Here is a 23,613-nt window from a genome sequence, read left to right as displayed (position 1 = left end):
CCTTTCGATTGGAGGGGCGCCCCGCTCGTTCAACAGCCACCCCGAAATACGTGATATCAAGGTTATAACTGGAGCAGAGGAATTTGCGGTGGTGCTCTTCTCTTGAAACTCATGCTTTCACTAACACTGGCACACCATAGGGGATTATTGGGGCTGAATTGGGGGTTTACAAGCGATCGACAAAAGCTACTTTGACATTCTTATCTCGTATTTGATGCAGAAAGCGGTTCAGCGAGCGAGAGGCCAGCTTTTAAATTAGATCTGAAGACGGGGGGAGGACGTTAACACCATCGGCCAGGACCTGTCACTGTGAGCGGGGAACCCACAAAGGGCCCTGTGGCACTGAGCTGGGAGATGCAAAGCTCTCTGAAATTCAGTTTTCTCATCAAGTCTGTGCACCACTAAGCCTCTGTGCATTCAGACCCCATGCTGTGCAAGGTTTCCCCCCCTCCATCTCCTCTATCTCCTCCATCCACAGCTTCCTGTTCTCTTCCTCTCCGTTCACATGCCTCCTTTCTGTTCTTCCTCCAGACGTCCTGCCTGGCGGCTCCAACCATAGCATCCTTCTGCCCAGATCTCCACCATCCCTCCACATACCAACCATCTTAGTGTGACTTTATCTCCAAACTTGAACAACACCGTCTCGTTTAAATCGCTCCGCTATCATTGAGAATATCGAAACACAACAAATAACGAGGGGAACTGAAACAGCCCATCAGCTGGTCTGATGTCCAGGATGGGATGCTAATGAGCTCGCTAATTTTGAGCCAAATGTTTAACTTTGTGACTCCTTTTAATCAGATAAGTCGAGTGTGATTATTATGTGTGCGTGTGTGTAAGTGTGTGTGTGTATGTGTGTGCGTTTGTGTGTTTGTGTGTGTGTGTGTATATAGCTCGAGAAAGGAACCCTCCCTCTGCTAGGTAGCTTAGTAAAATGAGCTGTGGCAAACAGTAATCGAATAACCAGCGTGTCAATTGAAACATGCTCTCGCGTCCATGTCATAGCCAACACATTCACCACGTAAAGTGACAATATGAAATGAAGAGAAATTGCCAGTCATTTCTGATAACAAAATATAGATAAAGCACTGAATATTGCACAGGTTTACCTGTCCAAAGCCTCAGCTCAACGAGTCCTTAGCTGCGATGTGTGAAACCCAATTCGGTGACATCTTGATCCACATGCTTTTAAAATGGGGAATTCCTTCTGAATGTCCAGACAGGATGGAAAACAAAACAAAACAAAACAAACTATTAAGTCTGACATTTGTCAATGAATCATTTCATACTGTTTGCAAAGACAAGCGACGGACATCGTCTAGCTAGTTGTTAGCTAATTGTTATTTTCTGTCAAGACTATATTTACACCTTTTTCCTAAGCTTATAGTATTCCAATTCAAGTATATATCACACACATAAACTTTCAAAAAAGACATATTTCACATTATTCATTTTGTCATTTTTACTGTTTTGTTAGTCAGCAACAACTTATGAATAAACCACCATGTTTGTTAGCTCACATCCAAGCGTCGAGATTTGCTAATGAGATGTTATCAAAGACAAATGCAAAATTGGCCTTAACAACTTCCTCTCATTCTATTTCATTTTCTGTACATTGTACACATGAGGTGCAAATGTTGAATTCTTGATGGAGATGGTGTTGGGGAGACTTAGGAGGGATGGAGACCCAAGCGAATGACGTGCTCCTGTTTTTCGAGACGTGAAGCGGCTCTTGAGCGGGGGGGAGGAGGTATCGTTGTCATGGCAACTGGTATTCCGTTTTACCCTCAATCTGAGCAAGTTGTAATTCCCTGTATTCGAGCTGACACAAGGATAATCATCGAGATAGATAGATAGATAGATAGATTGCTTTTCAATTTCTTAAAAGTACTTAGAAGTCACTTTAAAAACGTGTAGTTTTGATCATTCGCCAAAGGGTCGTGTTTCTGCGTCCCTTCGCAAAAAAAACTACATCTCCCAGAAGTCCTTGCGCGTGATGCGTCATCCAAAATGTCAGCGCGCGTGTAACTCGCTGTGCCGGGGATCGCGATGAAGTACTCAATTCCTGGGGGACTGTGTTTATTTGTACTATCCTGGCGTCCACGGGTGCTATCTCACTGTGACAGCAACCCCCTGAGTTGTTAGTTTTATCATTAATATTGAAATAATGGTGTTGTTAGCAATGCTCTCGGTCAGCAAGCTAACACTAGCTAGCTAGCAAGCAGAGATTAGCCTTCCTCCTGTCTCACTGTGGGGGTCACCGGCGGGATGATGTCTCACTCCCTGCTTGCCCGCTGGTGTGAGACGCCGGTGTGCAGGCGTGTGTTCCTGCTCAGGTCGCTCAGAAGGAGACCTCCGAGCTGGAACACCAGTTACTCTGTGCTGAGACACCGATGGATCAACCGGCTGCCCGTCTCCTCCGGTAGCCTCTGGATCCAGGGCTCGGACTTCTGCTCCCAGACCGGCCAGGTAGCAGCGAGCAGAGGAGGTGGAAGCTCCACTGGTGGAAAAGACCTCACTGAAATCTCGTGTCTCCAGCAGGGAGTCGTCGACCTGGCCAAGTTTCCTGCGGAGAGAATCAGGAATTTTTGCATCATTGCCCACATCGACCATGGGAAAAGCACCCTGGCAGACAGGCTGCTGGAGATGACAGGTCAACCACATGGAAGCTAATGTTAGCTTTGTGATTGAATTAACAGCTGATATTTTGGGCTTTTATTCAGTGACACACACGCAAACCATAAAAGAAAAGCAGTTTATGCTCAAGATTCAAAGTGTTTTTAGTCATATGCATAGTATTGCATCAGGATGTGTTGAAAGAAAGGGTGCAAATGTAAGTATAAACAGTTATGTTCAAGGTATGTGCAGGTTGAGAAAGCGCAGATTGACAGTTTACAAGTTGCGTGCAGCTTTGAGTGCAAATTCAAAAAGTGCAGGTTGCATGCAGACAGTTAAATAAAGTGAGTTAGATGAACAGTTGAGTTCAAGTGCAGAGAAGTGGACAAATGGGCGCATGTACTTGTCCTGAGTAGAGCGTTGTTATTGACTCCTGTCAGTTGTCCAGGAGTCTGATGGCATTTGGGTAGAATGAGCTCTTCAGTCATGATGAAATTTCACAGTCCTGTACCTCCGGCATGGTCTGCGTTGTAGGTGGATATTTCAGCAGAAATACTGAAATGGTTAAATTGCTGGATGGTGAAATTATCAGGTCATGTAGCACTTTGCTCTGGATTGCATTCATACATTCACACACAGAAAAAACGGATGCAGACGGACACAGAAAAAAGACTATTTAAAGGAAAAAGACATTTTATATTTGTCGTAAGATATACTTAAATTACTGTATTTTTCTAAATGCCTCACTCTGCTTTTTGCATTATATTGTATTTTCACCCCTGTCGTGACTGTTATGGCCAGAGCAAACCGTGTGCATGTCTTAAACAGGAGCCATCGCAAAGACGGAGAAGAACAAACAGGTGCTGGACAAGCTGCAGGTGGAGCGAGAGAGAGGGATCACCGTCAAAGCCCAGACGGCCTCCTTGTTCTACAGCCGCCACGGCCACCGGCACCTCCTGAACCTCATCGATACGCCGGTGAGTCCCCAGAGTGGCGTGTTCCGCGAGGGGACACATACTGTGGAACCTTGACTTAGGAGCTGAGATAGGAGTTCTGTGACCGAGCTCGTAACTCACTTTGCTTGTCAGATTAAACTTGCCCATTGAAATGAAATGCTATCAATCTGCTCCAGACCCCCTGGTTTTGCTGCGTGTTTTTAAACCAAAAAAATTGTACTTTATAAATAAAAAAAATAAAAAGTAAAAATAATGACATAATAATAGAGAATGTAAAGAAATTAAGTGGTCTTACTCAGTGTAGATTGGCTGAAGATGGCTGTTACAGCAGAGGAGATGGTTTGGGGAGTTTTTCATTTTTCATTTTCATCTATTTGTAATTTTCTGGCTCCACACTTAATGCTACAATGTGTTGCTAAATGCAACTTTACTCCACTTTATGTCTAAACTCCATTTATTGATCGATTTATTGATCCTCTTTCTAAAACCATCAGACCATCTCGGATAAGCTTTGAACGACTCTTTCGACGCCTTGTCCGTCCACGTTCCCGCCGTCTGCAGCACCAAAACCCTGTAAATGTCTCCTGCCTTCGCACAGAAGATGCTCTCCATCAATCTCTTCATGGACAAGTCCATGACACACACATCTCGCTCGGGTTTTTCCATGATTTTCTCTGGGTGACCTAGCAGTGGGCGGCGTATCGCACTGGCTTTAAACGCCACATCGGTGTCAGCCTCCGGATTCAGGGCTCAAAGTTGTATCCAGAGGCTCATCCCGCTTGCTCCTAATTGAGATCAGGGCTCGTATCACTAAGCAAAAAACATCTCTGTGACGGCTCGTTTCTCGGAAACCTCCTACGTGTATGTACTCGTAGGTACATCCGATGATTCTCCTCCCACCTCTCCCCAGGGCCACGTGGACTTCAGCTATGAAGTGTCTCGCTCCCTCTCTGCCTGCCAGGGTGTCCTGTTGATCGTTGACGCCAACCAGGTAGGAAATGCCACCGATGACTGCCGTGGTGGATGGCAATGTTGCTCCTGCCTTGCGCTTATCGCTGAGTTCTTGTCGTCTCCAAGGGGATTCAAGCGCAGACGGTGGCCAACTTCTACCTGGCATTTGAAGCCCAGCTGACCATCATCCCTGTCATCAACAAGGTGCCTCCAGAGCTGCCGGGCTTTGTTTCCATACAAACAACTTGGCTGTGACGCAGCGGCTGTCTCTGCACCCCCACCAGATCGACTTGAAGAACGCCGACCCAGAGAGGGTGGAGTCGCAGATCGAGAAAGTGTTCGATATTCCGCGTGAGGAATGCATTCGGGTGAGTTAGGGGGACATTCCGGTCCCGTCTTGAGTTCCTCAATAGAATGTGTCTTGTTTTCAGAATAAATATTTTATTTTCTTCTTCAGATTTCAGCCAAACACGGAACAAATGTCGAAGACGTCCTGCAGGCGGTCGTGGACAGGATTCCGCCGTGAGGAGACAGAGGATCTGTCACTTTCCTGCCGAGGAAGCGTTTCCCCACTAATCCTGAAGTTCTCCTTCACCTCTGTGTTCTCAGGCCGTCGGCGAGCGTCGAGGATCCTTTCCGGGCGCTGGTGTTTGACTCCACCTTCGACCACTACAGAGGGGTGGTGGCCAACATCGCCGTGCTCGGAGGTCGGGTCAGAAAGGGCGACAGGATCGTGTCCGCGCATTTGGGCAAAACCTACGAGGTCCACGAGCTGGGGCTTCTTCGGCCGGACGAGCACCCGACACAGATACTGTACGCTGGCCTCTTCAAGCTAAATGTAACAGTCGCATGAGAATTCTCACCCCTCAAGTATGAGCATGCTCTTTTATGAAGCTTCATGGTGTCCAACTCCTCGAGTTTGTTTCCCTTCATTACTTAAACTCAGTGACATGAAGTATTTGCGTGTCCCACTCTGTTACATGACGAGTTGTGCCTGTGTCGCAGCTTTGCGGGCCAGGTGGGCTTCCTCATCTCAGGGATGAAAGATGTGAAGGAGGCGCAGATCGGCGACACCCTCCACCTCCAGGGGCAGCCGGTGGAGGCCCTCCCGGGGTTCAAGCCGGCAAAAGCAATGGTGTTTGCAGGTGGGAGCTCCGATGTCTGCCATGTATATGTGACATTGCTGAGTTGAAATTGAGAGAAACCGCTTCTGGAACAGTGACGTGGTTCTTACTCAGCATGCAAAATCAGCAGCTCTCTGAAGATAAACGCCCCTTGATGGATCTGCTCATGCACCGTGCAGGCGGTGCTCCGGGCGAAAAGAAATCTCCTGGATGTGCACTTTGTCTTCCCCTGGTGTTTGTGTTCTGCTCCCCAGGCATGTATCCCATGGACCAGTCGGAGTACCCAGGCCTACGCAGCGCCATTGAGAGGCTGACCCTGAACGACTCGAGCGTCACGGTGCAGAGAGACAGCAGCCTGGCCCTGGGCGCCGGCTGGAGGTCAGCAAAGAGCTCCACACATTCAAAGCGGTCTCTGTTGCTTTGTTTCCGGATTCTTCCGTTGCCGCTACGCCTCAGGCACGCCGTATCGCTGCTTTACAGCACGTCACCACACATACGCATATCAGAAGTATCGGGAGGCAGGGACATTTATAACAATTAGACCCAAAACAGGAACAGGAAAATAGCATCCATGCTAATTCTGACTTTACACCACGGCTCCAAATCAATTGCCTTCACATGCAATTTTAACTTGATGATTTATTCTTGTCGAATAAAGGTATTTCTTTTCTGAAATGATCCGTTGCACGTGGTAAGATTTGCAGAGCAACCCTGGAGCTGGGTCTGGAAAGCGTGCTCCGTCAAGGGATGGAAACCAGAGGTAGCTAGGAAAAGGATCTGCAGCGAATAGGGCCCTCACCAGGAGCCGGGCAGCCATCTCACCTCTCGCTTTTGTTTTACACCGTTCGCGTTGCGTGTTTTACGGGGCAGCAAGCAATCTCCGTGACACCAAGATGCAAAGCCAAAGGAAGGAACTGCTGCACTTGGCAGCGAACACCGTCCAAACAGCCACTCTGGAATTAAAGAAGCACAATGTGTTGTTCTGAATCCTGGCTGAGCCCTGTGAACTCTGTTGTCCCCCCTGCAGGCTGGGCTTCCTGGGCCTCCTCCACATGGAGGTGTTCAACCAGAGGCTGGAGCAGGAGTACAACGCCACGGTGATCGTGACGGCTCCCACGGTGCCCTACAAGGCCGTCCTCTCCTCGGCCAAACTCATCAAGGTAGGAGACGTCACCCCGCTGGCACCGTAGCAGCAGGACTTGACTTAAAATTTCCGATAGCCTCAGAGGATGCAGGTGAGAGGTTCGGGTGCCCTTTACACAATTCCCTATAAACCATATGGGACAGTCCAGAGAATTCGTCTCCATGTTGGATGTTACACATCTTCTGATTCCCCCGCGACATTTTCCGATTCAGCTGGGCGGTAGTAGTTAGCGCCGCTTATTATTACTATTATCATTATTATTATGCTTAAAATACAAAGTAGTGCAGTTTGCAATGACGAATGTTCTGCTTATGGTTTGGGTTTGGGATGAAAACAGGTTAAAAGTAACTTGCTGCTATCCCTGCAGGAGCACGGCGGCGAGGAGATCACCATCGTGAACCCGGCCCAGTTCCCGGACCGGTCGCAGGTGCTGGAGTACCTGGAGCCCATGGTGCTGGGAACCATCCTGGCCCCGGACACCTTCACCGGGAAGATCATGTCTCTCTGCCAGGTGAGAGATGTTTCCTGGATTTGCAGCAGAGGGGAGAAAGGCTGCTTCTCCTTCCGGGGTTTGAGGGCCGTGAACGCTGATCATCTCCATACCTGATTTGGAAAAACGATCCCGGGAGTTCGTCTATCATGGGCAGGAACTGTGTTAGCATCTTTGCTAACTCCATGATACCTCAAACCTCCTGGTCCTGATCTTCTGCTGAAATGCTCCTCAAAGAATCAGATGTTTGACGCTGTCATCCTTCTGCATGAGTTGAAACACCGTGCTGTCATCACCTGCTGTGCTGTTGCAGAATCGGCGCGGCATCCAGAAGAACATGGTGTACATCGACGACCAGCGCGTCATGATGAAGTATCTGTTCCCGTTGAATGAGATCGTGGTGGATTTCTACGACCTCCTCAAATCGCTGTCTTCTGGATACGCCAGGTAGAGCAGATCGTAGGCCTTGTTGGAGAACCAGGGTGACTTCAGCCTGGATGCATTCATTCGTCACTCATTCACGCTTGGTCCCTGCGCAGCTTCGACTACGAGAACGCAGGTTTCCAAGCCGCAGACCTGATAAAGATGGACATCCTGCTGAACGGGCGCCCCGTGGAGGAGCTCACCACCATCGTCCACAGGTAGAACTTCCGTGAGGGTGGCGTCAGCTGTTCTGATTGAACGCTTAGACGTTTGACGGGGGGGGGGGGGGTCAGCTGAAGGTCGAGCGGGTCTTTATTGGCGGAGGATCCAGGCAGGGAGCGGGGAGTGTGTTTGCCTCCCGGCAGAGAAGGTTATTATCCGTTAATTAACTGAATTTATGCGCTGAGAAGACGCTTAGTGTCAAGGACAGCAGGGCCAGGAGACCATAAACCATGGTGGAGCGCAGCAGATCTGTGCTTTATGGATTCGCGTTAAGACACTGCAGGCTCTGGTGCTTCTAGACTCCTGTCGGCGGCGTCTCTCTGACAATTTCTGCCTGGAGCCTCTGAGCAGGACGTCTCACCACGCTTTCATACCGATTGATCAAAAGAGTGTATCGTATCCTCCTGATCTCCTGATAGAAGCCCAGCATGTGCTAACATCCGACTGATGGGAATGATTTGACACTGACACAGGTATGATACAGATACAGAAAGGCGGCACAGAGATGCAGGAGGTTAGCACCTCCTCCTCTTCCCTGTTTGGATTCCCACAGCAGGGCTTTCTTTGTGATGTCTCCATGTTCTCCAGGTTCCCCCCACGGTCCACAAACATGCAGAAGGGTCGTGTGAGAACCTAAATCGACCTAGCCTGTGATGAGACGGTGAATGGTTGTGTGTCTGTGGATGAACTGTGGAGTCCAGGATGAACCTGATGATTATATCTCATGGCATGACAGTCATCGTTGAGATGAAGTTAAAGCTTCAAATGTGTTTCAAAGCTGATGGTTCCTCCCAGGGTTCTGCAGCCGGCCAGACTGCCCCGCTGACTCGTCCCCCTCTGCTGCTGCGCTGCCCAATTTCACCCAGCAGGTGTCACTGTTGGATCCCATTTCACTCTGGTTCCTCTCTAACCTTCATTCACCATCAGCACCGTCCACCATCCAGGAGCACGGCGGCCGGAGCTGCTGCCTGATGGAAATGGTGGCAGGTCAAGAGGAGTGTGAAACGTCTGTGCCGTTGTGTTGATGGCCGGTGTTCCCTCTGCAGAGAGCGTGCGTACAGCATGGGGAAGGCCATGTGCGAGCGGCTGAAGGAGTCCATACCCAGGCAGATGTTCGAGATCGCCGTCCAGGCGGCCCTCGGCAGTAAAATCATCGCCAGAGAGACGTGAGTGCAAGTGTGTTGTAGGCATACTTATTTGTGATATAATCATTTTGCTCAAACATTTCAATGGATATTACACCTTTATCATAATCACGACTTCTCCTTGTTTCAGGAAAGATGCTTTCTAAGACCCATATCTGAGCAGCTGTCATTTAAATAGAGTTGTTTATTATGTATCTCCATTTTCAGAATAAAGGCCTACAGGAAGAATGTGCTCGCCAAATGTGTAAGTAACTTCCACCTGCAATGAAAAAGACAAAAACAGGGGACAAAGAAAAAGTTAGTCTTCTCTCCCCTGCCAACAGTATGGAGGAGACATCACACGGAAGATGAAGCTCCTGAAGAAACAGGCGGAGGGCAAGAAGAAGATGAGACGTATCGGCAATGTGGACGTTCCCAAAGACGCCTTCATCAAGGTTCTGAAGAGGAACGACAAATAAACAGCAGGACTTCAGGCCTCGCCTGCTGGAGCGTATCTCTGGAACCACAGAACCCGCTGGTTTCTTCTGGTCTGTATTGCTGCTCTGACTGAACATCTGGTCGGCCGTCTCAATAAAGCTTCTTCCTTTTGAAGAAGGGACCTCGTGCATAATAAACTTGGCGGTGGACTTACGGGGAGGTGCTTTCTTTAGACGTAATATGGCACAAATACATCTCTATGGCAGCCACGTTCATACTGAGACACGATTCGTGTGTGGATGGGAGGAACCCTGCTGGAGATGAAGAAGGTCAGCAGTCCAGAGCAATAGAGAGGGTAGAGGAGATGGAAATGGAGACGATTGCAGCCATGTGGTCTGGTTAAGTACACTGAGGAGAACATAGGAGGCAGAGATGAGGAGGTTCAAGCAAGGGGCAGCACATGGTAGATGTTCTGGAGATAAAGTCAGAGATGGTTTGGAGATGGACAGGAGGGTGGGTGAGGTTCCCAGGAGGACCAGATAGGTGGTTTATGGATGGAGGGGAAGAGAACAGGGAGGTAGTTGGTGTGAGAGGGTGAGGTGGAGGGAGATGATTGGCTGAAGCCCCGTAAGGGAGCGGTCTGAAGAAGAATTCACCAGTGGGACCTCCAGCAGGAGGTTCTGCCTGTCTCCTGGTGAATCACAGCCTTCCATATGGTGCTGGAACGGCAGCAGACCACCCCCGTGGAGAACCTCCCAGAGCCTTGCTGTGAGGAGCTGTCGAGTGACCCCCGGCCTGGAGAGCTCCACGGATAAAAACTAGCTTAATGTGCAGGCCACGTCTCTCTCTCATTCCCACAACAGCTGAAGTTCTCCCCTGGAATCATCTGCTTCAGGCTCCATGGAAGGAATGACAATATCTCATCGCCTCCCGCCCTCTGCACTCGGACAATTCGAGCCAATCTCATTTCAGTGCAGTTTGATGGGAACAAATCTGTTGTTATTGCCGCGGTGCACGGTCCATCTCTGCAGACCTTTATCAGGTAAAGCTTCAGGGGTGCAGGAAAGAACACGCTGTGGTCCAAACACCTGCTGACAGACACGCATAACGGCAAATAGACCGCATTCATGTTGTAGACCCGCTTTCTACTGATCACTCCTCACGGTTTTACACTCCAGTCATAATGGGAGACACTGGACCGCGGGGTTACGCTCTGCTAATGCATTCACACGCAGATGGCGCAGTGTCAGCAGCAGTTCGGGCCTCAGTAAGCGCTCAAGGGCACTTTGGCCCGAGCCGCGCTGTCCTAAACGGGCTCTGGTCATTTGGAAAAAAGGAAAAAGAACTAATGGAAGATAAATCACTTGTTAGTTTTTCAAAAGTAATGTAGAAAGTCATTTGTCATCCATGCTTGTCACGTCTCTTCTGTTATTATGAGGCATGTCCTTGTGTGTGGATGGTCAGCGAATAGGAGGAACTCGCAAGAGACACACACACATGCACGTGTCTTTGACAGAGGGTAAATAAAGATTAAATCCAAAACACTGTCAGGAAATAAATATATAGAAACAGAAAAGGTACATTATTTCAAGTACACCATATGAGCAAGTAGATGTAAATGCCATCTTGATCTATTTTTACATTATTTAAATTACAACATGTTAAAAAATGAAGTGGTTGACACTTACATATCGGTTATACACGAATTAATGAGCAAAATGAATATGAATAAAATAATTAAGCATCTCATTTAAATACCACCTTTGATTTTTTTGTGTTTTTGTTTTTCAAGCAGACATGATCTATCTATTCATGTATGCAAAGGGCCACGTATTCCTTCACCCTCTCGTGTTGTTGAAAATACTTTTGTGAAAATGCAGATGAGCCAATTTTCACCGTAAAGCACATTTTCTGTTTACGAGCCTGAGTGCAGGATAAGTGGTCTAGAAAGTAAATTGTATTTGCGTGCACTTTATACTTTATAGATTGTTTATTGTGCACTTTACTGTTAATGTGCGTTTTCTTATTATTTCCTTAATTTTATGCCACCATGAATGAGAAACGTCTTCCCAATGCCTCGGTATGTGTACAGTCGGGGAAATTGAAACTAAAGCTGACTTCTGCTTAAACAATGAATGAATGAAAGAGTGATGATCATGAGAAACAGGAAGTGCACACTTTGATTGTTGAAACCTTTTTTTTAAACTTCTAACTCTTGCAAAGGTGCATAAATGAGACAAAATACATATTTTTAAGTGTTTCGATTCCGGAAGTAACATAATCTACTCCGAACACCTGTCAATGTTTACATTGTATTGAGAAAAAAAAACGCGCTTGGTTATGTTTGTCCCTAAGCGGCACCCGTAGCTAATCGCTATCAACCCGGAAATTTCGATAAACGGTTGCGAAGCCAGGTGTTTTCATCGCTAACTGCGTTAAAGTCCATCAAAACCTACGACTGCGAGCGTATTCTTCAGACAAAAGGGACAACGCGGCTCTAGATGTGCCTTTTTTTTCGTGCGCGTTAAGCAATGTAAGAGGTTAGCCGTCCGCTGCTAGCCGTCGGTGATTGACAGCTGCTCCCGGACTCCAACCGCCGACATGAAAGTCCGCTCGTCGGTGTTCGCCTCGTTCATCGTGATCCTCGAGGTACTGGGCGTCGCCCTGTTCCTGCGGGGGTTTTTCCCGGTGCCCGTCAAGTCCTCCTTCTCGTCCAAGAGCAGGTTGTCGGATCTGCCGGCGGAGCCGCTGAGCGGTGGGTCCCCCCTCCCGCCCCTCAAGTCCCCCCGGCCCGCCCCCCTCCCCGCCGTCCTCTCCCGGCTGCTGTGGCTCATGTTGGGTTTCCTTGCTTTGCAGGCTCCCCGAACTCCTCCCGGCTCCCCCAGCCGCTGTTTAGACGGCTGGTCATCATGCTGGTGGATGCCCTGCGGGAGGACTTCGTGTTCGGACCCAACGGCCGCGCGCACATGCCCCACACCAGGCACCTGGTGGAGAGGGGCTCCTCGCTGAGTTTCGTGGCTAAAGCCAGACCTCCGACCGTCACCATGCCGAGGATCAAGGTGAGGAGGTACCGGGGCTTTACGGCTGCAGCGCAGGTCTCTGGAAACATGTTCGTGCAGGTTCTGACTCGGGTTGAGGGTGTCAGGGTCAAAGGTCAAATCCTCTTCCTCTGGGCTGCTCCCCTCAGGGTTCTCCTCAACCTCCTCCATCCAACCCAGTTCTCTGTGTCCTCTTCTCACACTCCAACTGACTTCATGTCCTCTGTCACTACATCCTTAAATCTTCTGTAAGGTCTTCCTCCAGGCCTCCTGCCTGGCAGTTCCAACTTCCCAACCTCACCATCCTTTTACCCAGATCTCCTCCATCTCTCCTCTGTCCATGTCCAAACCATCTCAGTGTGACTTTATCTCCAGAATGTCTACCATGGTCTGTCCCTCTGATGGACTCCCTCCTGATCTTCTCCATCCTCCTCACTCCCAAAGAGGAACCTCAGCATCTCCAGCTCTGCCTCCTGTCTTCTCCTCCGAACCACACAAGCATCTCTGCTCTCATCACAGAGTTGTACTCCTTTCTTTTCCTCCTGCTTGGACACATTTCTTCACCTCTTCTCCAACCTCTCCATTTGCTAAGGACTGTTGACCCTAAGTACTTTGCATCCCTCCACCTTCATCTCCATCGAGGTCAAAGGTCAAATGAATAGTGGAATGTCGGAGCAGAAAGCGAACGGTGACGGATCGGCTGGTTTTCTGGAGCCAGATTTAAAATATCATCAACAGGCGAGTCTGTTCCTCAGATCATGAATCAGTTTTATTCGATAAAGAATAACTTATTATTATATCCTTGATTTTAAATTGAATAATCCAGCTGTATCAACTGCTGTTGATGGTTTTGCCAACAAATTAGCCTTACTCAGAATATGTTTTTTTTTTTTTCCAAGTTTATTTCCACCACACAGATCATGATGGTTGCAGATGATATTTTGATCTGTGGTGGGAGCAGGTGCGAGGTATGACCAGGGGACGAGAGGGATGAAGGTTAGCCGCAGAAAGGCAGAATACAGTTGCGTGAATAAGAGGAACCCAAGTGGAACGGAGGAGTCAGGAATGGAGAGGGTGGAGAAGAGGTGGAGAGACACGTCCCAGCAGGCTTTGACAGGAAAGGTGGAGAAGACGGAGGCGAGAGCAGCCATGTTGTCTGGTTTGGAGACAGGAAGAAGACAGGAGGGAGCAGAGATGAAGATGTGGAGGTTTGTCTTTGGGAGGGAGGAGGATGGAGAGCATCAGGAATCCCATCAGAAGGACAACACATGTTAGATGTTCTGAAGGTAAAGGCAGACTGGGATGGTTCGGACATGGATCGAGGAGGGATGAAGCATATCTGGGTAGAAGGATGCTGAGGTTGGAGCTGCCTGGCAGGAGGTCTGGAGGAAAACCAGAGGAGGTTCATCAATGGAGGGGTAGAGGACAGGAAGCTAGCTGGTGTGAGAGGATAGCGTGCAGAGGATGGGCTTAGACCAGGGGTGGGATAACTGCAACCACATCCGGCCCGTTGGTCTTTTTAATCCAGAATTCATACTTGATTTAAATGATTTGGTCAATGAATGTGGGAGCTCATACAGGAGATTATTTCATTTTTGGAGCTACTTGAGAATTTTCCTGAGCTGAATGGCACAGATTGGCTTTGTGATTCAGCCTTTACTGTGGACATGCTGACACACATAAATGAGCCGGACGTGAAGCTACAAGGGAAAAAGCGGTTTGTGCATGAAATCCAGGCAAACATCAGAGCCTTCGAAACCAAGCTGGTTTTATTTTCAAAGCGAATGTCAGACGAGTCTGATATGTACTGTTAACTAATGTTTTTTTTAAAATTTTTTCTATACTTATCGTATCTTGTGCTGACCCGGTCCGTCTGTCAAATTTTGAAAGTCAATGCGGCCCCTGAGCCAAAATGTTTGGCCACCCCTGGCTCAGATGGAGGTAGTCGATTGGCTGTGGCGACTCGTGAAAGGGGGCAACCCCATGGAGGAGAAGAAGACCGGGAAGTAGAGTTGACACACTGCAGACAGAGGCCAGGCTGATGATGAGCTCCAGCGCTGGACTTCGGCGCTGCCAAGTATTTAGACATCGAGATCGCCAACAGCGAGGGTTGCGATCCTCGGCCGTCCTCGCCGTCCCGATCGATCGTCGCGCACCACGGAAGGAGGATGGTGCCCGCAGGAAGCCTGCTGCCGATATGATCAGCTGTTTTTGATGCCATTATTGATCAGGAAAATGCTACGATCAGCAGCATGAGCTGTAATGGTCTGACCCAGAGTGGTCAGACCTACACCTCTAATAGATTTTATTTTGCACCAACTGTCTTTGTAACTTGGGATAATGAGGTTTGTGGCTCGTGTCCACTGAGATTAATAACAAGGTTTCCGCGGGTCATTAAAAAGCATTAAGAGTCATTAGATAGATTTTGCATAATTGAAGACCTTTAATAGCTTTAAACATTCAATTCATTGTTTAGAGGCATTAAAAATGGAAATACACCTGATTGGAAAACACATTATTTGCAATCTATTTTGATTAGGCTTTATAAAAATTTTACAGTTTTATACGGTGATGGTCGGCGATGATTGACAGGCCGAAGCCTTTAATTGGCTGTTGTTTATGGCCGGAGATATGACGGTGGTCGAAGTTACAACCCCAGAGTTGGAGCGAAATGGAAACTGAGAAATATGCACTAATAATCAGACACAAAGTTAAATCCCTGGCATTCTTCAGCTCCATTGTCACTCAGTAGGTCATATGTACAAAGCTGTTAGTGGGAAATCTATTGCAGATGCACATGATTGACATTATTATAAATAAACGCGTCTGCAGTTTATAGATAGATTTGTTGAAAGTGGCATTAAATTAGATCAGCCGATACCCGCATAAACCCCGGAGTAAACACCTCGGGACAAATCGTGGGGTTTGTCGTTACCTACAAGCAAAACGGGACGTCCACCCAAAGAGCTGTGGTGGAGGGCGAAGCCCAGAAATACCGCCATCTCCACGTTGCGCGTACTTCAAAAACCACGGCGCCGACGTCATCTTCTCTGGTATTATTACACAATTTACAAAATCATTACACCGTGTGAATGTGGTCGCTTTGTTCCGTCTGACACCTCTGGCGCCCCGCCGGGAGCCGCCTCTCTCCCCCCCCCAACCCAGCCAAGTGTGGGAGCAATTACACTCTGGATCCACCTCGTTGTTTACGCAGAGCTTCCCGAAAGAGCGATTTCTATCTCTATCCCGACGCTGAGGTGTGAAGAAGCGGTTTCTCGCGTGCGACGTTGCTCCGGGACGACGCCTAACGAAGCCTGAGATGGGGGTCAGATTCAGGAGCTGATCCATCCGTTGGAGACGTTGGACCTTTTAGCCGGTTTCACCGACGGATCCAAAAATTCCAACATCTCAGATCTTTGCTGAAAATACTACCAAGTACACCAAAGCTGCCAATAGCCTTGTTTGTTTTGTTTTTTTAATGCCTTTAAATAGGATTGCCACGATGTCCAAAGCACACCGATGAGTAATCGTAACGCCTCTGCACGACTGCAGAGGGGATACTTCGCCAACGCCGTTCCCTCGGAGGGCTGGACATGAACGTACCACTTAACCCCCCCCCTTAATTTTCCTTTGAGAAGTCAGTGAAAGAGTGAACAGTGTTTTATGCTTAATTGAAATACTAACTGCGTCTCTGCTGTGGTCTCAGAGGAACCTGTTATATAATAGCAGGATACGTTCACTTACCGGGGACGGTTATTTTTCCCAGCCGGGACTGGAAGGGCTCCCACCGCTGCCGGCTCTGTCATTCTGCTTCATTCTGAATGCAGCACACGGACCGGCATGTTTGCAGATGACATGGCGATCTGCAGCGGGAGCAGGTGGAGGGACATCTAGAGAGGTGGAGGTCTGACCTGTGGAAAAGAGAGGGAGGAAGGTCAGCAGCAGCAGCATGACAGAATACATGTGTGTGGATGAGAGGAGAAGGTCGGAGAAAAGTGTCGGGGGTGAACGAAGAGCATGAAAGGGAGGGTGGAGACACCGAGGAGAAGACTAGAGCGGAAGATCAGGAGGTTTTCTTTGGGAGAGAGGAGGATGGAGAGGATCAGGAATGAGTCCATTAGAGAGACAACATATGTTAGATGCTCTGGAGGTAAAAGCAGAATGAGATGGTTTGGACGTGGACGGATGAGGGATGGAGAAGATGTGGGTAGAAGGATGCTGCCTGGCGGGAGGTTTGGAGGAAGATCGGAGAGGAGGGTTAAGATGATTGGCTGTGGGAACCCCATGAGAGCAGCAGTCTTGAACGCTTCATCAGAAATCTACATAAACATCTACAAAGGTTCTCCTTTTTTTTGGCCCTTGACACTTTTCTAATCATTTTAAGTGTTTTAGTCGATTCAAAAAAAGTGGAAAGCTAATTTTATTCTCGCACATTCATGTATTAAATTTGACAGTAACGCCAAACGGCCAACATTTGTTTTCCCCGCTTTTTAACATCACACTTTTCTTGTTAGTTCTTGAAGGTGTACAAAGAATTGAATTTCCACTTTCCTACAAATATCTTAGCTGTTTCACTGAACGTTCCAGTTATTTCTCAGGCTCTTTTTCACTTCATCCTTTCCACTTTTTTGTCCTTTTTTTTTTTTTAAGCCAATGTCAGGTTGTTTTAGCATAATGATATTCTTTAAACTCCACATCACACCGCCTTCATTTAGTAGTTTTTTTAACTCATCTCTACTTGTTAGCAATGAAAAGACACATCAGTCCATTTATCGCCGATATTCCAGAGCCAGCAGAGCTTCGGCGCTTTGCCCCGTAGCCAAGAATCTAAAAGCAGAATGCCAGAAACTTGTTATTTCAAATTTGTACCAGAGTTATCAGCTCGTGTGTCTGAAAATAGGACTGGATAACAGAATTGGGGAAGGGTGAAAACAGGGTGAGTTGTCACATTTGGATGATGTGTCATGCTGATCCCGGTATTTTCGGCAGCCGAGCCAGTAGGGAATGACAGCGGTGGCGTGTGCGTGACGCCTGACAGGTGGTCCTTTCTGAAAGCGCCAAGACGGCGGGCGGCCCGGGAGGGAACCGGCGCGCTTCTCCTCCGTTGCGTCGGAGATCGTTTTCAAACGGAGCGGCGCAGAGGAAGAGTCAAACCGAAGTTATTGTAAAAAGAAGAACACGGAGGAGAAGATTCGTCGTCCGCCGCTTCGGAGGAGACCGTCTTAACGAAGCCCCGCCGCTCAATGTGACGAGGATATTCGACGAGACCGGTCGTGTAGGGCTGCCCATCAAATGTACCGCGTATTCGGTTTTGTCCTGCGTCCTTAATCGGAGGTGAATCTCGATTTGAACGAGTTGTTTTGTTGTTTGCTCGGCACCGGTGGGAGGAGGGCCGAGCACGGGGGCCCTGACACGCAGAAACCGTAACGCTGCCCACCAGATGATGTCGTTCGGAGGCACTAGTCGCTCAACAGAATGTCGGAATGGGGCCCGCTTTTGCCTCGTTTCAGCCAATGAGATGAACTCTAACTGGTCACTCTTCGTGATTGTTGTCCGCCGGTGGCCAGACGAGGCTCTAAATGGAGACTTTGGAGAAACCTGTGCTAAAATACGGTGCGATTATTGTCTGAAAGACATCGAAACTGTCATTTATCTGTATTTATGGCTTCATAGTTTCAGTATTGATGCATCTTGTAAAGTCACTTCGGACAGAGATTAAGTTTAGGGCCTTCGGCTTTGGCCTTCATTGTTAAACACTTACAAAACCACATTTAATGATTTCTAACTCGGCTTCAAAGCAGTTAAGGGACAATTGGAAGTAGTAAGAATATCGGATATATGCGGATCAAAGAAGGCATTCTTTCTGGATGAAGGTTTTCATCTTCCAACCAGGAATGAAGAAGAATTACGGGTTCTCGTGTGACTCGCGGGGAAAAATTCCAATCACGCAGTCAGCCGTCGACCTGAAGAGAAATCCTCGGTTGACTTGTGACTACTCCAGAAGCTTTTGATCCCCTGCCTTCAGAAACACGACTTTACCAAACAGCCAAACCCGGTGGCGGGTACAAACACAGAGGTCCCTCTCCCCCCCCGGAGCGCACCGACAATCGCTCAGGCTCTGCGTCCAAAAGAATTCGAAGCGGATTTCAAAAAAGAAGAAGAAAAGTCAGATCCGTTGCTGCTAGCTAGATCAGTCATAGAAAATGAGAACTTTGCAATTTCCTCTCTGGAATCAGCCGGTAAATGAAAAAGGCAACACGAAGACGGGTTTGGAGCAACGGAACCACACCTCGTACGAATGAGTGACTATTTATGAACAAGCTGTACACTTCAAATATACATCTTCACATATCTCACGATAATCCAAAGATTGGATGAAGATACGAAGATCCTCCAGATCGAATCCAAAGAATCTCACGATTTTGGTGTCGCTTAGTCGCAAATCTGTGCGGGTCGAGATCCGGGGGGGGCCGGGGGGGCGCAAGTTAATGGGGTCATCTGTGATCTGGAGGAAGGATGAGCTGTGAGGGATTGAGGTGGACTTTGAGGGAGACAGATGTTCCCGCGTAATCCACCGATGACAGATTTTCCGGTGGTAAGAGAAGAACGCGGTAGCCCTACAAACGCAGGAGGGGGGCTTAACATTCAGAGGCACCGGCAGGAGTGGTTTGTTGGCACCTGGGAGCCAGCGAGTGTGAGCGAGCACAGTGGAGTACGTAGGCGAGGAGGAGGAGGAGGAGATGCCGCCTCACTCTCAGCTGTGCCACAATGTGTAAGTTTTGATTCTTCTGAGAAGTCCATCTGTACCTCCCCAAAAAGAAAGGACCAGTCACGGCATCTGACGGAGCTGTCGCAGTCACGCTTTTCAAGCCTGATGTAATCCATGTTCATACCGTCTTCGTTCTCAAACCTTTTCAAGATAAAATACCAGATAGCTGATTTTTGAAGCGCCGTCATTGCTAGGATACCCCCACAGACGACAGCCCTTCGGTGATTGAACCCTCCGAGGTGAATTTTTGGGCGCTCCAGCACCAAAAACAAGCATACCGCCTGAGCGCCGGGGGTTGCTCTCTGGAGTGTTTTTACCAAGTATGCGAATTTGTTTTCGATGTCTCGAGCCTTAGCGCTATCTGGGGGTGGGGGTGGGGGGATTAGAGCTCGGAGTGTTTTAATCACGGGGCTGGAGTTCGGCCATACATCAGTAGGTGGCAGCACAAGCCAGCTCCCGTTTATTATCACTGCATTGCAGCCTGACATGACCCAGCCAACAAACTTTAAATCACCAGCTCGCAGTGGCTCCCTGTTTAACTCGCTACGTAAACTCGCCGTCTACTGTATCACCTTTTGGATTAAATCACATGATTTGTCTGGCCCCGGTATCTTTACTCGAATTTCAAATACGATGCATTGCAGTTATACTTGAAATGACCCCGGACTCGCCCCACATAATTGCTCCATTCTAGTCGGGGGGGGGGGTTTCTCGCCGTGATGGGATTTGAAAAATGGCTGGTTTTTCTCTCTGGGTTTGTATTCCCCTGTGGTCAGTTGAGCCCGGGCGAACGGCGACGCGGCAATCAGTGCACATTACTGGGGCAGTGGAGCCGGACTCTGATCCAGTTAATCGTGGCACAAACGGCGGCGTTGAGTGCCGGCCTGTGTAGCGCCGGCGCAGAGGAGCAGATGCTGAATTGTTTTGCTGGTCGTCCAAAGGTATCACTGCAGGGAAGTAAAAAACCTTATCCAGAAACTGAAGCCTTTGTGGTCTGACATCTTTACAAGACTTCCAGGGAGAGTCTGATACCGCATTTGACGTTCGTGCAAAGGCCCGACATGAGCCGACACACACACTGTAGGACACTTATTAGTACAGTGATTGGACACTAATTCATTCTGCGTGCACCTTGGAGTCAATGCCATCCGCAGTGGTCATGAGAGTTTCCTTTTTTGCAAACTTTCTGCAATAGTTCTCCCGGTGGCTCTTTCTGCTGACTCTGCATTTGTGTAGTACTTGTATTTGTGTTGACAAAGGCCTACTTTTGTCCGATCTACCGGTTTCATTAGGCTTACTATTTCTATTATTAGACCGTGGACATGGCCGAGGCTGGAGTGGCAGAAACAGAGGACCGTTTTTTTTTTTTGTTTGTTTTTTTTTTGATGTGGAACTATCCTCCCCCTTCTTGAAAACAGGCATCTGCATTGGGAGCAGCAAAAACGGTTGCACGGAAGGAAGCGGTAAATAATTGAGCTCAGGAACCAAGCTCACAGATTGGGGGCTATAAGTTTCCTCTTGGTTCACCGGTTGGAGTGCCGTTAATTGTTGTCAGCGTTATTAGATTGACAACCGGGAGGCACAAACCTTTCAAAGTGTTGCGCCTTGTTTCTATGTAACACAGTAAATAACAATTAAAAAAACATTAGGAGTCTGGTGATATTAAAGATAGGATACCGGAAAAAGAAGGCTCGTACCCTGTGAGCGTTCTTAAAGCCCCCCCTGCCCTCTGAGTGGGGGCGTAATGTCTTCGGGTTATTGCTGTTTTGTCCCTGGTGTCTGTGGGAGTCTGCAGTCAGAGTCTCGAGAGGCCAGGGCCGGTCACCAGTCCATCACAGGGCCACAGATAAAGACATACAACCAGTCAGTCCCTCATTCACGAGTCTTCTACAACTGCGTCGGAGCAATTTCGGGCGTCCGATGAACCTCCTGCTTGTTTCTGGACTGTTGGAGGAACCCGGAGATACATGGAGACTCCATAAGGTAGACTGTTGGGAGCGAACCAGGGACCTTCTTGCTATGAGAAGGAGGCGCTAACCGCTATCCGCTATCCGTCGTCGTTCGACTCACAAGCCGCGAGTCAAACAAATATGACAGAACTGATCTGTGTCCTTGTTTTGAATGAATCGGTCATCGGGTCCGTGCAGATCAACCGATACGATCCCCCCCCGAACCAAAAACGTCCGCTTTAACAAAGCCTTTTGTTCTCTTCTCGCGTGATCACCGCCCAGGAGCTGGTAAAAAACCCAAACTATTTAAAAATCATCTGCCGTGGGGTTGCATTAAGGCATACGAGGCTTCGCTCTCTCCCTCGCACGTCCAGACAAATTAGAGTTCAGTTAAGTAATCAAATGTTTGGCGCCTGTTGGTGGAAAACCCAGCGAGCGCCGTTCTGTGAATGTTTTCGCGGACACGCTTGATGGCTTCTTATCTGGGAAGGGCCCCCGTAGAAACAGTTTAAACAGGGGTAGGCCGGTAATTGGATGAACCGTCTGTAAATCGTCACCCTCCGCTGCCAAGACTCTCGCCCAATCTGGACAGCAGAAGAGTGATAACATCGTTTCCCGTGAGATAATTCCTAGGTGCCATTATCCACCAGCGCATATAGGTGCCGGCACCGTCCAAGGAGTCGTTTTTTTAAGGGTCGCTGTGTTGACACGCAACATCACATTGGCGCGTGATGCCTTCCTGTCAAGGAGTGAAGTTCCTTTTTGGTACAGGCACGAAAAACCAACTCCCGAGCCCGCCAACATGGATTGTCATGTAATCTCACGAGGTTGAGTCCACGGCGACGCCGTGGAAATGAATAATCCGGTCTGAGAAATTAGGTGGAAATAATGAACAGTCAAGCCTCTGCGTGCGCAAATACTCCCACACCTCATTGTTATGTATTATATTTTCAGACTTTATTATTCATTTGTTTTAAATTACCTTGTAAAACAGTGTCATTCGTCCGTGTGCCCTTTGAAATAAGCCCATTTTCCTTTTGAGTTTGTCGTCGCTGCGTCACCAAACTATGACTTACACCAAGCCGCTTGCATAGCCAGGCAATATTGACTTTTCATTTTGCCGCTTCCTTCCTTAAACACGCCGCTGGGTTGGAAACCGCCTGCAGTAAGACTCAACAAATCCTGACTGTGCCGCTGTGGCGTCGGAAAGAGGAATCCGGTCTGTGATATTTGCATCCTTGGAAGATTTCCGCCAAGATACATTTGCCTTCAGCCATCCATCAACCCCTGCAGAGTTTGCTCGCGTAGCGACTGCAGGACGGCGGACCGGAGGGGGCCGTGTCTGGGCGCGCGCCATCTCCGTCTGGTACCGCCGTCAGGTGCTAAAAGAAGTGTCGGCGCCGCACGCTAATGGCAAAGTTTTGGAATATTGACAATTTGGTGGAACGTTTTTAATTTGTTGCAAAGAGATGTCGTTTTTCAGGGGGGAAACGAGTTAGCGATAAACTTTATGGGAAAATGAAAGAATATGACAATGTTAAGACTCCTCTTGCAGAAAGCGAACCGGGTAGGAGTGTACACTGGCGGAGCTCATTATCAGATCCGCAGCGAGTACAGAATAGAGGAACGGGATAGAAAACACCTCCAATCGTCCAACAATGGGAAATTTCTACACGCATCCGAGGGAGTTTGTCTCGGCTTTCAGGGCCAGCGCTATTCTGTATATTAAGATCGGTATATCGGTTTTCAGTCGACCAACCAAGGTCGGTACGTGAGGAGTTTTTGCCCACGTTAAAAACTGGCAGTGGATTCTGCAGCGACTCTTTCTCTCCCTCTAAAGGCACATGAAGCATTAAATTGGTCTTCGGGCTATTCAAAACCATACTACTTTTTGGTGAGCGCTGCAGTAAATTCGCAGGCGAATACTTTATATAATACTTACACGGAAGCGCCTTTTAACGTAAAACACCACAGATGGGAAGGTTGCCGGTCGGATCCCCGGTTCCTGCGACGGGTCGGGCCGGGCAGCCGCCGCCGGCACGTGAATGGGTTTAATGTAATCCGGCACCAAGCACTTTGGAACCGCGATATGTTGAAAGCTGTATATAAGTGGAGACCATTTACCATATAAAGCCAACGGTATCAGCAGAGTGCCCGGACACACCCTGCATTCTGGGGGTACTCGAGTTGAGAACGAAATAGTGTTTTAAGCAGCGACTTAAAAGATGACATTGAATTTACTGGCGCGTCGAGTCCCTCCAACACCTGGGGCCTCAGACAATAAAAGCTGGTCACTTCTGATTTTCACCGCGAGCGCCGAACGCCCCCGAGGGTCCCGGGCTGCGCTTCAGGCAGCTCATGGAGGGATT

The 23,613-nt window shown here is 48.5% G+C and overlaps 2 protein-coding genes across 4 annotated transcripts in view; both read left to right on the top strand.

Moving 5' to 3' along the window:
- The first annotated feature begins 1,988 nt into the window (after window positions 1-1,988).
- guf1 (GTP binding elongation factor GUF1) lies at window positions 1,989-9,702 on the top strand. Of its 3 annotated transcripts, none has more exons than XM_086178709.1 (17): window positions 1,989-2,469; window positions 2,542-2,653; window positions 3,445-3,593; window positions 4,483-4,563; window positions 4,650-4,727; window positions 4,808-4,891; window positions 4,981-5,045; window positions 5,133-5,336; window positions 5,529-5,668; window positions 5,902-6,025; window positions 6,675-6,807; window positions 7,159-7,302; window positions 7,595-7,728; window positions 7,821-7,922; window positions 8,973-9,092; window positions 9,279-9,315; window positions 9,395-9,702. In XM_086178709.1, exons 1-17 carry the CDS (start codon window positions 2,269-2,271, stop codon window positions 9,527-9,529), a joined length of 2,043 nt encoding a protein of 680 aa, XP_086034835.1. In that variant the 5' UTR covers window positions 1,989-2,268; the 3' UTR covers window positions 9,530-9,702. The 3 variants fall into 3 exon arrangements, with proteins under 3 accessions (XP_086034835.1, XP_086034834.1, XP_086034836.1); XM_086178708.1 differs by having other exon boundaries at window positions 1,990-2,469; window positions 2,539-2,653; XM_086178710.1 differs by lacking the exons at window positions 8,973-9,092; window positions 9,279-9,315; window positions 9,395-9,702 and adding an exon at window positions 8,854-8,948 and having other exon boundaries at window positions 1,990-2,469; window positions 2,539-2,653.
- Window positions 9,703-11,679: 1,977 nt separating this feature from the next.
- Window positions 11,680-23,613, top strand: part of pigg (phosphatidylinositol glycan anchor biosynthesis class G (EMM blood group)) — an 87,008-nt gene continuing 75,074 nt past the window's right edge. The window contains exons 1-2 of the mRNA XM_086178691.1: window positions 11,680-12,243; window positions 12,345-12,547. Coding sequence (XP_086034817.1) covers window positions 12,090-12,243; window positions 12,345-12,547 — 357 coding nt within the window. The 5' untranslated portion in view covers window positions 11,680-12,089. The remainder of the gene's footprint in view (window positions 12,244-12,344; window positions 12,548-23,613) is intronic.

Source organism: Fistularia commersonii, chromosome 31 (assembly GCF_037954325.1).
Source record: "Fistularia commersonii isolate RoL2024-O1a breed Wild chromosome 31, RoL_Fcom_v1.0, whole genome shotgun sequence".
Classification (NCBI taxonomy): Eukaryota; Metazoa; Chordata; class Actinopteri; order Syngnathiformes; family Fistulariidae; genus Fistularia; species Fistularia commersonii.
Note: the sequence above shows the minus strand (reverse complement) of the source record. Positions and strands in the feature narration are given on the sequence as shown.

What these genes read in the sequence shown, in the direction of transcription:
- guf1 (XM_086178708.1), top strand. Translation starts at nt 2,269, where the DNA reads ATGATGTCTCACTCCCTGCTTGCCCGCTGGTGTGAGACGCCGGTGTGC. An exon ending in TGAACCTCATCGATACGCCG is followed by an intron (nt 3,594 to 4,482) that starts GTGAGTCCCCAG and finishes ACCTCTCCCCAG; the next exon opens with GGCCACGTGGACTTCAGCTA. An exon ending in GCCCTGGGCGCCGGCTGGAG is followed by an intron (nt 6,026 to 6,674) that starts GTCAGCAAAGAG and finishes TCCCCCCTGCAG; the next exon opens with GCTGGGCTTCCTGGGCCTCC.